This window comes from Acanthaster planci, linkage group LG01, assembly GCF_054643075.1.
Source record: "Acanthaster planci isolate LZ-2023a linkage group LG01, COTS_SCS, whole genome shotgun sequence".
Lineage (NCBI taxonomy): Eukaryota > Metazoa > Echinodermata > Asteroidea > Valvatida > Acanthasteridae > Acanthaster > Acanthaster planci.
In genome coordinates, this window is record NC_141777.1 from 15,124,996 (window position 1) to 15,141,258 (window position 16,263).

The 16,263-nt window shown below is 39.7% G+C and overlaps 1 protein-coding gene across 1 annotated transcript; it reads left to right on the forward strand.

Moving 5' to 3' along the window:
• The first annotated feature begins 2,465 nt into the window (after positions 1-2,465).
• On the forward strand, positions 2,466-14,494 carry LOC147800465 (uncharacterized). Its single transcript, XM_087146591.1, has 8 exons — positions 2,466-4,895; positions 5,044-5,184; positions 5,594-5,735; positions 5,997-6,230; positions 6,888-7,081; positions 8,079-8,250; positions 8,751-8,884; positions 9,729-14,494. The coding sequence occupies exons 1-8, from the start codon at positions 4,785-4,787 to the stop codon at positions 9,732-9,734; spliced, it is 1,134 nt and encodes a 377-aa protein (XP_087002717.1). The 5' UTR covers positions 2,466-4,784; the 3' UTR covers positions 9,735-14,494.
• Positions 14,495-16,263: the final 1,769 nt, after the last annotated feature.

The window sequence follows — 16,263 nt, forward strand, 5'->3', positions numbered from 1 at the left end:
GCTTCGAGCTCACAAAGTGGACCAGCAATAGCAGGAAACCGCTGGCAACACTTTCCTTAGCCAAGGAAATGAAGAACATTGATCTTCAAACCGACAATCTGCCAGTTGTGCGAGCTCTTGGTGTACAATAGTGTATCGAAACCGATCGCCTAAAACACAAGCAGGATGAGGTGAATCAGAAACTCACCCGAAGAAATATCTTATCAGTGATGAGCTCCATATTCGACCCGTTTGGAGCTACTTCACCCTTTGTCTTACGGGCAAAGAAGATCTTGGAGTTGTTGTGCAGAGACAAAATTGGATGGGATGACCCAATTCCCTCCCAGGAAAAGGAGTGGGCTAACTGGCTTAGAGATGTGCCAGCTACAGCTTAACAACATCGTTATACACTTAGGACGTCTGTAACATTTGTTATAGTCTATATGTAATTTTAAATGAGCGTATTTTTTGTCTTTTGTGTGTTGTTTTTGGTGAATAAAGTTTTGTTTTATCTGTATGTATTTTCTATATTCTTATGGCAATAGAAATAAAACCTCTGTATTTTCATGATGCGGGCAAAAATTCTGATATAATATCAATAAAATTACACTGGAATGGACGTCTGTGCACGGATCGAATCTTGCTTTTACCGTTGAAAAGGGTGACGTGCAAAAATATGTCGAAACGTTGCGTTTTATTTATATTCAGCTCAATAAATCGTTCCTACCCTAAGAAAGCTTAGTAGAACGGGCACCCAGCAGAATTTACTGCTGTCAATCTTGAGTGGCCTGGCACAGCTGAAATATTCTCAAAAGAAGACATGAGTTACTGTCATACTACTTCCTATTTCTCAATTGCTTTAACTTCACTGGGCCACTCCCCGCGCAAAGTAGGGTCTCTTTGAGCATATTAAGTCTGAAAATTGTTTAAGTCTGGAAATTGAGGAGTACCCGAAACAAAAATTACTTATATGGCATTGACGTCTCAGCTCAACCATGATCCCGCTAGTGAACTTTAAGCGGTATGGGGTAGCGCCACGCACTTCAGGCTCCTGTTCGATTCTGTTTGTTAATTGTCCATACCGATTTGATCTTCATCGCCAGCGTACCTGGCTACTGGAGCCGTTACCACTGCAATCAGTGTGCATTGTAATCCTCTCTGTCCTCAAAATTGGACTTTCACGTCTGTTTATCATGCCCCTTAGAGAAAATGTTCATCACAAGCACACATGTGCACACCATTTTCAAGCAGACAAAAGCGCACCACAGTTTCCAAAGGAAAATACTGTTGTGCGCGTGCGCAACATTTTCTTTGTGGAGCCTGCCCTCTGTTTTTCATGGCAAATTTAGGAGTAAGACAAGGTGAAATTTTGTCGCCTTTCTTGTTTTGCTCTGTATGTTAATGATCTTGAAGGATACAAGCTTCAGAAAGGCTGCACATACCTGAACTTTCACGAAAGAGAGATAGCTTCATTTTTAAAGCTTTGTTTTGTTGTAAGCAGATTCAAAAAAAGGTCTTCAGTTTGCACTCAATTGTACCCCACAAGGTAAAAACTGGAAAAAAAACTGGCCTTGTAGGGTACTTCCCATTGTTCCGGTACCCCATAAAGCCCCATAAGCGCACCCACAAGTACATGTCACGCGTACACATGCAAACACTCAGACATGACTGGTGGCGTAGACGTCATCAAGTTCCTTATGCATGATGTATAATTTGTAAACTTGGCAACAAGCAGGAGAGATTTTTCACCCCTTGCGCTCGATTTGGTATCACAAAACGTATTTTATTCGGACTTAGCAACCTTTTAAAAACTATCGCGCTTGGGCTAATTTGATTGTAGAATAAATTGGGTTTTTTATAGTCATTCTTCTACTTCTAAATTACCACTAGGTGTTTTTACGAAATATTTGCGGCCATATGCGACCACGTCGAAGCGGGAATACTTTGAGTAACAAGTTGTCCTTCGTGCTCGCTTTTAGCCTAGAACATACAATTGTCTGTGAACAATATGGAAATGGATTAAGGACGGACGTTTCAGGTACAGATTCAAACAAACTGCGGCAAAGACTTGTCTCACCAAGTGACGGGTTCGCTCCCCAACACTGTTTGCTTAGGTCCCTTGTTGATTAATGCTTAAACAACAGCCTATTACCCCAAAGACCCCAAAGGCATCTGGGCTCTCCAACAGAAATGAGGAAGAAAGGTAATGCTTTATCACGAATACACTTGCGACTTAACAATGTTTGATTTTATGAAGTGTATAACAGCAATTACTTCAATACTGGATGGCCGCCCACTTTAGGGGATGCAAAATTAATGCGCACCAGAGGCACAATATACTGTCGGTCGTGTACTTAGTGTACAAAGCGACAGTGTGAATAAGCAAACCAATGAGGAAGGTGAAAAATGTCGGCCTTGGTGAAGAATTCACACATGTGTAATCGTATTTAATATACTTTTCCAGTCAACATGTACCATTTTGAATCTTCTTAAGGAAAATGTTGTAATGATTATTTTATTATTTTTACCATCCTGCGAACCGTGTGCACGTCACATACAATAATACCACAAGTTTTTTGCACTGAAAATCGTATTTGTCATAAAAAGGTAGATCCAGTGTTCCAATTACGGCAGATTTTGCAATACGGGGACTTATTAAAAGCTTTTTACATGACAAACCTAACGTGAGAAAATCCTGGTTTTCAAAACAGATGTTGTGCCGCAAAATAGATACACTGCCACCTATCTCGCAATATGCTTGCTTAAGAAGTGGCTTATCAAAATTTGTTTTTTGTTCATTTCCTCAACGGATGCTCTTACGATAGGAGTTTATCTTATCTCTTCATCCTGTATTTTTCTCAGGAAGTAAGAACTTTCAACAGGGATAGGAAATTCAGAAAACACATGGGATCGATTTGACAACTTCCATTTACTGTTGAAAGGGTACAGTCCACTTAATTCTTCAACGGACTACGAGATGGTGTATCTGGGGGCGTGAGGGGGAATTAACCACGGAGAAATGATGCTTTTTTTTTAAAAGTACCAGCATCTTTTCTGGAAAACCTTTATTTTGCAAACCTAGACACTCACACACAACTACGCCATTGCCATGAAAGCACAAGAAATAAGCTTCAATACATTTGTTTTGCCCAGACGCATAAAATCTTTTTAAAGTATGAAAGTAAAAAGTTACTTCAAGGATGCACAAGATACCAGTGTCAGGTTGGGTTAAAGTGCATATTTTCCTTTCCAATTGACATTTTCAATCACTTTTGCGTACAGATTGAGGACTGGATCATCTCGTGCTCCACTGAGTGTCAGGTCGTGGTGTCTCGGAGGATTTTATGACGAAATACAGTAAGAAAGAACTGTAATGATTGTGTAAAAAAGTGGCATTTTTGGCCTCCGTGGTATGACCAAAACACGTTAATTCATTTTGACTCTAATCTGCCTATCTTCCTTGACCTTGGCATCCTATAATAGTTTAAACGGACCTCCTTAGTGTATGTTCTGTCATGATAAACCAAACGAGTAGGGACAGAATCATGGTTCCGGAACAGCTTAGAGATGGCTTCAGTGTTGTTACTTTAAAGGTAGTGTACACTAGTAAAACCCCAAATCGGACTACGGTACAATCCTGAAATATCTTATTTGAAAGAAAGTACACAACAGCCGCAATCAGTCTGTAAAATATTTCCGCCCAGAATTCTGTGGGGGTTTTTTTTCGAGAAAACAGAGAGTTTGTTTTATTTTTCATTAGAATTCATTCACTTCGCACATCACATTCTTTAACAGGCGCCAGTTTTCTTGTGTGTGGTGTTTTTAGATGTTGGATTCTCAATTAATCAACGGGTAAACCTAAAAGCAGCTAAAAACAAACCGACAGAAATTCACCAAATCCTTAAACTTAAATTGTAGGAAACTGAGTGTAAGGTGTAAAGTAATTACTAAATTAGATCCCTGTGAAGTTAAATTTTATTTAAGGAAATGATTTTTCTTAACACAAAATTTTTGCGAATTCAAAATTACCACTAGAGCATAATGATATGGTCCAAATATGGCGGCTGTTTCCGAGCTGCCCGCTGAAAGGATTTTCGTCAACAAAAAGTACGATTTTCACTCGTTAAACCTCCTGCGTTTAAAGACATAAGTTCTTCTTTGCTTATAATTATCAGTTAGTCAAGTAAGAATGGAGTTTTTAGACTTTAATTGACGTGTAAACTGACGTGAAAATTTGGTTAATGGTTATGAAGCACGATCGCGCGCGCACAAAAAAAACAAATGTGTACACTACCTTTAAATTGGTTAACACTTCAGGCGCAGCGATCTCTACTGATACCTTGTGTGATGTTAGTACCTTTATTTCCTTCGGAATTTTCTAAAGTCCAATAATTATTTACCATTCTATAGCCTACCCTCGATCTCCTAAAATAATTCTCAAGCCCTTCATTAGCATCAGTCCTTACCATTAATTTGATCAGTATGAGAGTTCTATTTAACCAATTTTTTTTACCCCTATTAAAAAGTTTTTAAGTGGGAAACTTTTGGTTTTGGAAACACTTGCTGGGCAGAAAAAAAAATATCAACCGCTATTATCTGAATATCTGTGCTGCTTCCGTAACTTGTTTTGGCCATTTTCTCTCAGTAGCAAATACTTGAATGATAACAGTCTGTTTTATCAGATCCACGTATTTTATGAAAGGTTAGAAAACTTATAAATACGCTGGAAAATCAGTTGAGGAATCACTTCAAAGTTGCACTGCCGAAGACTCTTGAAAGTGTGCAGCCCAATCCTCCAACCGACCATGAAGCTTCTTCTGCTGTTTCTGTGTGTTGCTCTGGCTCATGCTAGCCTGGCTCCACTCCATAGGACCAACCAGCGCGCCGTACCAGACAGCTGGATCATAAAAGTCAAAGTAAGTTGGTGAAGAAAGTATCAGACTAGTTTCACTCGCAGTTCTTTTGGCGTTGTAAATCGAAAGGTCCTCTTATGCATCAATTCAAAAAGTTATTTTTAGTGGCAATTTGGGCTATATGAATACAGCATCGAACATTTTTTTTTAGGATTTTGACCAGCTGGAGCGTGTGCAAGAAGAGATCGAGGACATCTTCTCTAAATTCCGTGCACCTGCTCCCAGAATCGACAAGCTCAAAAAACTCATGCCCGTTTTGACCCTTAAGATCCCAGTGCACATCCTTACCCAGGTAAGTTGACAGGTTTATCATGGGGTCTTATCATGCAATATGGTATAAAATTCAAGTGAATAACTTTTTAAAAATCATAGAATGACTTTAGGATGAAATTTTCATTTTTCCCATAGTCGCATGCAATTTCTTTTCTCTCTTTATGTGTTCTATAGCACACGTGCATGTCTAGCATGTACGTTTCTTGCGAAACTAAAGGCCAGTTCTTAATTCACGCGCCAACGAACACAGACTCGAAGTTATGACGTCAGATCAAATATTCGAGCTGCGTATGAACGAATCTTTAGATATGCAGAGAAGCCTTCATTGTGATGTGCATTATAGTTATGTAGTTGTCTTTGTTATTATCGCTGATATTTATTTGTCATTGTGTTGTTTTAAACATGAACAGTTATTCTCGTTTATTTAGGTTCGTGCTATTGAGGGTGTTGAAGACGTTTATGAGGACACCATTGCAACCATTTTCGGCTCCCAAAGTGGCGCACCATGGGGTTTGGATCGCATCGACAGTCGTAGTGGAACCGATGGTGTGTACAACTACAACAGCAACGGTAGGTTATTTTGGTATAACGTGATCATTACTTTAATTGAGTTCTAGGCAGTAATGCATTGAAAAGGTAAAGGCCTCTCCGTCTAATTTTAGTATTCAAGAATAACAATAATTCACCAACGATTTTGCTACTTTTTCAACGTATTTTGCAAACAGTAATAACTTATTCAATGGCTCTATCGTTGTAGTGGATAACAAAATCGATAAATTATAAAAGCGTCTTCACAATATACATTTGGGAAAAATGTCCTTTTGTGTGCAGCTCAGGGTGAAAACGTAAAATTATTTGTCGTGGATACTGGCATCAACACCAATCACGAAGCGTTTGGCGGACGAGCTTCCCTTCTGTACGGGGCTGCTGATGATCAAGGACATGGAACTCACTGCGCTGGCACTGCTGGAGGAAACACCTACGGTATCGCACGTAAAGCTAAACTCTACAGCTCCAAAGTGTGCAACAGTCTAGGACAATGCACGAATTCCCTCATTTCCTCAGGTGTGTTTGGCAATCACTTCATCCCAGAATAGGTTTAACAATTATCTCACAGGTATTATTTATGAACGTTGTTTGTCTCGCAAAATACTCTTGTCCCGTTACTGAAACAACACAAAGAAACTCTGTACACTTTGTGAAAGGGGAAACAATCGAGAAACGGTGGTAAGCAATGGACAAAAAACGAGTACTGGTACATGTATATGTTTGCTGTTATACAACCATTCGTGGCATCTTGCATTCTTAACTTTAGATGAAAAACAGAAGAGTCGCAATTGATCCAATTATTTTTGTTGTTGTTGTTTATTTCCGAAGCCCATCTTCTTTTGACATATAGGACAAAAAACCTGGTGGGTGGATCAAATGACAAACGTTGGTGAAAGTGTATAGCTTCCCAATCCACAGGGATTCACGCCTCTTCCCGCACATGTGTGAGAAAACAGAACGCCCAAATGGACTCAATCACTTAAAAACTTGTTCCCTTATATCTTGAGGGGTTTGGTACTAGCAAAAGTTTCCAAAGGAATAAACGCATCTCTCTCCTGCACTCGATAACAATGGCCATGTCCTTGTCTAACGATATGAATACGACGTTTTTCTTACATAGTCATCCTGCCTCCTTCATAAATGATATTTTCCATGTTTCTTTTTCCTCCTAAGGTTTGGATGCCATCGTCGACATGTTTGGTACCGGCAACGGCAAGGGCGTGGTATCAATGTCCCTGGGCGGAGGGTATAGTTGGTACATGAACTATATTGTAAGGAAGATGATCAACAGTGGCTACACAGTTTCTGTTGCTGCGGGAAATTCAAACATTGACGCCTGCAACGCTTCACCTGCATCGTTAGACGAGGTGGGTTTTCGTGTTGTGCGGCCTAAAAGTAATAAATACCGATATTATTTCTCGACAGTCCATTCGACATTTCTATATAATCTTAAAGGGATCATATTACAGAAATATTTACTGAAAACCTTGAAAATGCATTTTTGCTTTTCAATCAGCCTTTTAGGTTTTGTTTTATGCATAATATGAATGTTCATATCCATGATCAAAGCTGTAATACAAAGGGCTAAACCTCAATATTGAATTAGTTTGTGAACTAAAAACTGCTAGATTTTTAATATTTTGCTTTCAAATATTTCATTTCCCTTTGCCAGATTATTGTTGTGTAAGTAAATGCCAATAGGCCAGCGAGTAACCTTTTCTCAGAGAAATTCTTCAAATAGGATTGCAAAACCTGTACATGACAATATGGAAACTGAACAGTATCTTCCCTGGTGTATATCACACCAACAGTACCCTAGTCTGTAAAAATAAAAAGGGCACCTACATTTCACTTTACTCAAAAAAGTTTTAAAACAGTTTTCGTATATTAAAGAAAAATTTAAATGTGCACAAAAAGTGATTCTCAGAAATATTCGTTGCACGTTTCCTGTAGCACGTCTATATACTTTTAGCGGAGTTGAGCGCAATAAGGTGATAAAGATTATGGTGTATGTAATGTTATATAATTTCAGAGGAAAAAACATGATGACATGATGTATGGGATGACAAAGCCCGTGTCCGAAACGGGCTTCCAGAGCTACGGCTAGGTCTATTGTCTACGCATCTCCACGCATTTTCAGTGGAGTGAAGACCTAGACCTAGCTCTAGACAAGAGATTTGGACGTAGCCTAACAGTGGTAAAAACGCTTAGGCGACTGAATTCATTTAACTAGTTGCTAATATTGATAAAACACAACCAGACCATATGGATATGTCCACCTTTTCAGAGTTACAGCTACTTTGAAGGTAATTAATTATTCATTAAATGACGACACATTACTGACCAGTTCTGTTTGCTCGACAGGCAATCACCGTTGCAGCCAGTGACTCAGACGATGTACGTGCGTATTTCTCTAACTACGGCTCTTGCGTCGACCTCTTTGCACCCGGTGTGGACGTCGTTAGTGCAAGCTACTCATCTGACACTGGCACTGCAACATTTTCAGGCACTTCAATGGCATGCCCCCATGTGTCAGGTTCGCTTGCATGCTATGTGCTTCAACACTTCCGCCAAGCGTTGTGTATCCTTCAAAATCGCTCCAGGAGCGATTTTGAAGGCCAAACGCAACGCACGTATGTGTTTAATGAAGGCGATTTTTGTGTCCGTGAAAGTGAAACGCATGAACGCATTGTGTACGAAGCGCACAAAAAAACGTGCATGTGGAAAGGCGCTTGACACGTTTCCGGACAATTATTTGTTCAGTCATTTAATCGCTTCGTTGGTCCCTCCTTTAAGTCTTCAGATTGTAGACTCAGAAGAAAGTCCTATCTTCTGATTTCGAAATGCTGTCATTAAACAACACATGTCATGACACAAAACACTATCAAAATGCAAAACCGAAGACCATAGTAGCTATTCAAATCCAGATGTTTTTCGTAGACATCGTACAACTGTCTACATTTCTTGTCGTTATCATTTCCAAAGCAATACTTCAGGCATCGGCATATAAAGTTTATTTCTGAAATTCATCTGCAGGTGCCGCTGCTGTTTTTCTGGGATTAAACCCAGGTTCATCCCCAAGCACTGTGCATGATGGCATCGTGAATAATGCGACTCCTAATGTTGTGTCTGACACCCAAGGATCCCCCAACAAGTTGCTCTATGTCGAGGTAAAGGTTAACTTATTTTTACCAAATCGATACTGGATACACGACCACGTTGCTCAAAAATTGTCCAATTTAACACCAAGCTTGCCCACTTCTTGTACAAAATGAATGCTCCACCCCACAGGAGTGTCAAACGAACCATTCGAATTTGATAAATGATCATTTTCTCAACATATAAAAATCATTCCAAATTTTTAAGAGAAGAACCATTAAACATTCGAAAGGGTACAACAAGCCATTTCCAATCAGCTTCAAATAACTGAGCCTTAAGAGCCTTAAGAAATTTTGTCAAGAAGTCCCGAGTGCTAAACCTAACTTTATATGCGTTTCGAAAATCCGCAAGGGAGGCGCTTCATATTCTCAAGAAGATTATGAATGCCCTCTCTCGTCCAGTGCCCTAAACAAAATACGAAGACGAAAACTAATTTGAATTGACAAGATTCAAATCCTGTGTGGAAGAAAAGACTATTTAATAAAATATCGTCCTTCCCATACGACAACAACGACGTATCCAGCTTTTGATGGGAGGGGGGAATTCAAAGGCGAATCGGGCTTCGGGCTCATTCAATATGATGTTGGGAGAGAAAAAGAAAAACACCTTCGCGTTCACTTGCTGGAGTTCTTTTCTTAGCGTTTTGGTGATAAAATTTAATAAATGAATGTAACGATTACTTTCTTTCCTACTCACCTATGAAGTACTCCTTGTAAAAAAAATCCGTTGCAGGGACAAGTTTCCCCCATGCACCCCTCCCTGCTGGATACGCCACTGTGCAACAAACATCTAACTAGAACGCTCGATTTTACCTTCATCTTAACACATGTAATATTTTCTTTTTTTAATTTGCAGCCCTAAGTATCTACGGGTCATGGATGCCAGATATCAGAATCAAGTGGCAAGATTTGAGAAGCTTGCCATGCAGAAAAAATCAAGACGGCCAATTGATACTAATTCTACTCTGTCAAATAAATTTATACACCGAATCCGCGCCCACCGTAACAAAATGGTAATACCTCCTTGCACAACTTCTGCACATAGTATCAGTGAAGTTGGTTGTTTGGCTATATGTGCCAGCCCTGTGCATAACAGAAGTGCACCTGTAATGTGCATGCCTGAAATTCTGCCCGGTTGAACCTGCAATGTAATGCATTAACATTGACATTGCAAAGCACCTTTGCACCTAAAATAACCGTGTGCACTCTTGAAGGATTCTTTGAGCATCGGTAATAATTTCAAAAAGACACAAAGAAAGATGACAAGTTTCCGAATCCTATGCTATGATGCTTAAACTGTAAGAAAAGTTGTAAAAATCACATTCCTTTGGTGAATCAAATAAAATAACCCTTGCATTTAATTACGACTTTGTTTATTTCTTTAAGTTGTTGTTTGATTGTGCATGTTTAGTGTTATTTTGTTCTACTGAAATAAATAAGTAATTCCTTCCTTAAACATTTTTTTTCGCAAACTCATTGTATTCGGCGCCCGTGACCTAAACTTTTCGATGCCAGGCCATATACAAATGCGATATTTTGGCTTCGCCTTCAACTGTTGGCATTCAATAAGGCACCATGATAAGCAGCCGTAGCCGAAGACAACAATGAGATGGCAAATGCCATGGTTAGCTCTTGGCCGATGAGGGAACATGTTATAATTGCTCTACATATATATCTTCCGTGATATATCGCTCATACAAACTCGCTAGTTTCACTATTTTGTACCGTCACTTGACCGTCACGCACGTGGCTTGACCTTTTTCCAAGGATGGATTTGCACCGGAGAGATGTTAACTAATTTTGGATATTTGTCCTTCCTGACGTGTATTTATGTCAAGGGCAATGGACAACAAACTGTAGATTCTTGCATGAATCTACAGTTCCGAGTCTGACTTAAACTATTTCCCATTGTTACACGTACATGGAGTCCCGAGTCTATGACGCTCTTGCTTTTAACCCTTCGTCTGAGTGCACACCTTTGTTCCACGGGTTTGGGTTGCGTGAAACCATAGAGCAAAGGCCTGGTGATACAAAGCCTTGGTAAGGGCCTTTGTTATTCGTCCCAGTGCAGCGCACGCCGCGCCAGCGCGCACCGCAGCTCGAAATCAAGGCGAAGAGCGACCTCATGCGGTTTAAGAAATATGCAAATCAGCTGAACTAGGACGAACGCCTTGATGCAACCTTCCGCAGAATCTGTATTGCACGGGTGCTCATTATGCTAATACAAGAGCCGATCTTTTAACTACGCTTTTGGATTGGTTCATTGCTACATAGTAACTGCATAATTCAAGTAGGTCGCAAGGTGAATGGTTAACTGAATGCACACGTGGCTAACACGTACATGTACATGAGAAGTCAACAATATTTATTTTGCCAGCTAATCAGAGTCATTGGAGATCGAGTTCTCCTTTGCTTGGCTTTGCCTTACTGATTGTAATTGATTTTTTTGACTGCAAAAAGTAAAGAGATGGCTTCTAAAGCCACAGGCAATGAGAAGTTTTGCCAAATTAATACTATTATTTTCAATAAACAGCAAAAGTGTTCCTGTTCAAATAGAAAAGAATTCGGCCCATCCAAACATTAACTTTCGAATAACGTACATGGCCGCCATCATGTTGCTTGCCACTAACTACCATTATTAAGAACCGGTTGTATGTTCCTGGCGTTCGAGCGGCCGACCTACGAACAACAAATCCAGCTGTTCGTGAACACACAACAAGAAGCCGCCCGAACTCAGCCAAGGCGTTCGTCCTGGTTCAGCTGATATGTACATTTCTTAGACTGTGTGAGGTCGCTCTTCACCTGGGTTTGAGCGGCAGGTGCGCGCGGCGGTTCGCCGCGTTGCAACAAATGACGAACGCCTTGACGAAGGCTAAAAGTATTTGTGCAGTCAACACCGTTAGTGCTGGACACTTACTTTCTTCTCTTCCTCTTGCACCTTGGATTCATTATCATACGTGTGTCATTGCAGCGAAACCTTCCAGACTGAAACCACCACAGGACTCAATGAAATTGAGGAATGCTATATCAACTTCATGAAAGTGTGGGTAGCACTTTTCGAACCACTTCACAAACCACTCAAAGTGAGGTTCACTGATCCTTATATGTTCTTGTGTGTGAATCATTAGGAAATGCTTTCCATTAAAGATTGCCATTTCATTTGGAGAATGAGCAACTTTGGATTCAAATTATGATGCACATGTTTGAGTTAAATAATAACATTAAAGAATTTCTATAAAGCACACATATTCACCTAAAATTGCTTATGGCGCTACAAACATTACAACACAAGAAAATGTACAGGCTAACTCTTCAAGCAAGATTTTACAAGAACGTTTTGTAAATGAACTGAAATATATGTGCTGGACCGTACACTTGGGAAGCAGCGACTCTGAGAGATCTGTAACATCAGGACCGGTGTGACTTGGAACAACTAAGATGTACCCCAGTTTGAGTCAGTTCAATTACGCCGTAATCCAACATTATAAAAAGAAGACTGGGCAAAACGTAGCATAGAAAAACAGCCAAAATACATCAAATTCAATCCTTATTGAAAGTTGAAGAAAAAATTCAAATCCCTGTTGAACATTTTGCTTTACAAAGCTATGACCTTGAAAACACGAGTGGTAACAAACTATACGCCATTTTCTATGGAGAAAGGCAAACATGTATACGCAATAAGGCCGGAGTGTGGGCGCTCCTGGTATCCCTTAAATTTGCCCACTGTCCCCTCGCCAGGCATAGGAGAATCAGTGTCAGGGCACTAAATTACTATAATGTTCTTTCCCAACCCTCCGGTCACAACCACATTGGCCGAAATGACGTTGTTATGAATCTACAGTAAGTGTACGTTCGTTAAAAATCTACAGTTTGTTGCAGATTCGTGTAAATAATTTAGACTTTGAACAAAGAGAGTGATATCACAGAAGTGGTTAAAACACTGTACACTCAGTGTTTGCCTCCGAAAGGCTTGTGAAAAACACACACACACACAAGCGTACTCGGGTGGGACTCGAACCCACGACCTCCTGCTTACCTTCGTTTTCTCTATTTTCTCCGAATGACGCAATCTACATTCAGAATTCGCATCTTGGTATGAACAGAAAAAAACCCATTTCAGCTCTGAAGACAAATGACACTGCGTTCGATTGGGATGCTTCAATATATATTTGAACAGATGAAATCAGAGAAAACAGCTTTCCTTAGAGGTGCTCTTTAATTGACTTGGACTTGCAAAACTGACTTATTACCACCTCTGCAGCTCATATTGGTATGGTAAAACTACATTCTTCGTCGATGATCCATGGAGCATACTATTTAGTTTTACTATAACACTCGAAGCAGTCAATATTTTTTTACTGGAAATTGTCTTCCGTTCCCAAGCCGTCAATAGATACCGGTACACGCCGTGCATAGTGTCGCGCACTAATATAAAATTGCCCAATCGTTCTTATAGGTCTCCTGCTGGTTCACGGGCTCGGTGTTTATTTGTCACTGTTTGCCTCAAGGTTATTAACTTGTTCTCGAGGGTACGTCACTGGTACTATTTCATTTTTGTTTCATTCACACGCATATGAAGTCCTTGAAGCTCTGATGACGCGTCATAACGAGTCGCAAAATATGCACATTTCGGATCAAGGAATATATTCGCGCCATGTGTAACTGTATGACTTTTTCAGTATACTCCCCTAACCTCCCCATGAGCCCCACGTAAAAACCAGATTTTGTTTCTTCCATTTTTTTAATGGAAGAATCAAAAGCAATTAAATTACCCAACTCACCATCTGCCCGCTCCAAAAAAGACAAATATCAAATCTTTTTGATTTCCTAAGATATAGTTGAAAGAATAGGATCATTTGAAAAATAATATATATATTATTTCAACTAAGATTACTGCACGTTCCACTTGATCCGTTTATAATTATCTCTGAGTAATTCGCTATCAGGCTTGGACTTCATAACCTGTGTCCAAGCAACACGTTGTGTCTGACTAAAAAGTCATAACAACACCATATTTTGAATGGCAAAAAGACAATGGATTTTGTATCACTACTTTTTGTGGACAGAACAGACGACTCGCAGCCAGTTTTATCTAGGTAACTCGTGGACTACACGACCGACTTACTTGGTTAGACATGATTGTATCCGTTGTACATGGTAATGTCCTCAATGTCCTTGTACAGCTGGTCAGAATCCTAAACTACACATCAATTGGAAGCTGCTCAGATCAATGTCAACTATTTTCCTTTGTTTCAGATGGGACAAGTGAAGGTCTTGGATAGTTAAAGAATAAAGGATAAAGTAAAAAATCAATTGAGAGTAATGCTCCGTATTTGATTGTAGAAGCGTATCTCAAAACGAATATAGCTATCTGTGGGTTAAATTGATGCTTTCTTACTACTTGCTAATTTTACCTCGACTTTAGTGATCCTGCAGTTGGGTATGGCGCGCTTGTTAGTCTTGTGGAGAGGAGCCAGGCTAGCGTGACCCGGAGTTAGACACGGACACAGGAAAAGAAGCTTCATGGTCGGACGTTTGGGCTGCACATTTTCAATAGGCAGATTAAAAACTTTAACGATCTAACCCACTTGTCATCACGCGTATGACTTTTAAGTGAGTCAACTGATTGTCGAGCCTATATGTACGTTTTCTAATCCTCTTGTAACTACGTGGAACCAATTAAACAGACTGTTATCATAGAGGTATCTTTAAGTGAGAAAAAAATTCCTGAAAACAAGTTTCGTTGGGCACTTCCCCCTTAAGTACGGTTATCGATGTAGTAGTGGATCATCTATTCTGGTCTGCGCAACAGGTGTTTTGAACGAAAAATTTCCCGCGTCAGATTTTGACGCGAAAAACTTTCATTCAGTTATTCCCTTTTAATGATTCAGGCTTACTTATTTGAAGCTGTTTTTTCCTTGTCTTTGGTTCAGCCAACATTGTGACACGACCAGGGGTCCTGCTGCTTTGTGTAGTTGGCCTGAACGTTTCCCTGACCAAAGATTTTAAGCTAGTACATGATTTATGTTTTTGCACTTTCCAACAGAGGATACGGCAATGCTCCATTATTTTTTTTTCAATACGCGGACAAGGTATAACGCACACACACACCCCAGGAATTAAAGGTGAACTGAGAAACACTCAACTATACAAGTGAACTTGTGATGTCATGCTTGTCAAGATTCCTTATTGGCCAGAACACACTTTCAAACTGCGGTATTTTTGAAAAATCACTTAGATTTCATTCATCTTTCCATTTATCGTGTAAAAACACTTTTTTATGAATACAAATAATTAGAGTAATACCTAGTTTAACGACTTTATCCTGATAAGTATATTTTTGTGTTTATCACTTCAAGCTGTTTACAGGTTGTAACGGTTTCAAAACATTTTTAAAGTTATGAATCGAATTTTAAACTGTGAAAAATTTTATCTAACATGTCTTATAATAAGTGTTAATTTAAAAGGGTGAAGTGTTGTTTTACACATTTCTATCTCGTAACCCTTTTGGGCATAAATGAGGATTCGGCTAAATATTTTATTCATTGCCCATCCCGAGCTGAGGAAAAATGTTTGAAGCCTGCCTGGTCTTTTGGTTACTATCCTAGATTTGCAGGGTTGCAAAGTTCATACTGTGAGAGACACGTTCGAGACGCACATCAAATTAAAACTTATTTGTAATGTTTCATTTTCTTTTCGAATTTCCATTTGTTAACCGATGACATTTGAAAATATTTTTCCACTTACGGTCACCCCTAAAAAGCTGTCTTGAAGCCCCTCACCATTTTGAAAAATCGGTGTCTACACTTATCGAAAATAGACCGTTTTCAGGCACCAGTTTCTTCCAACTCTCACTCAGACACAAGCTGGAATTTGATTTGCTCGCCTAAACCTGTGCTTTCCTACAAATCTTCAAGTTCATGGGCCACAAAATGCTTTATTTATTAAAGAGTTTGAGTGAATACAAATTGTGATTTGGCCGGCGCAAGCAGTTTTCGACCTATCTACTAGCCTCCATCCTTTAGTAAACCCCCAATTTTTAAAATTTCTCCCGAAAACGTGTACAACAGATGGAAAAGAGGTTCTGAAATCAGATTCGGGAGGAAAATTAGAAAAGGTTGTCTGTCATTCCAGTTATGGGCCTATAACGTTGAGAAGGCCTGTAGTGTAAACAGTGTATTTTTGCATAACGTATGTGAATTTCCAATTTTTTTCAACTGCAGGAAATAACTGCTTGTGAATGCAAACTAGGGTTGATATTTGTTGATTACTGGCAAGGTTTGGCCAACTGGGTTCGGAATTTGCACTTAGGGCCGGGCCTTGACCCAGTGGGGGGAGGGGGCGCAGAAGCACAGTACCCACGTTCAAAACTCAGACTGTATACTAAACCA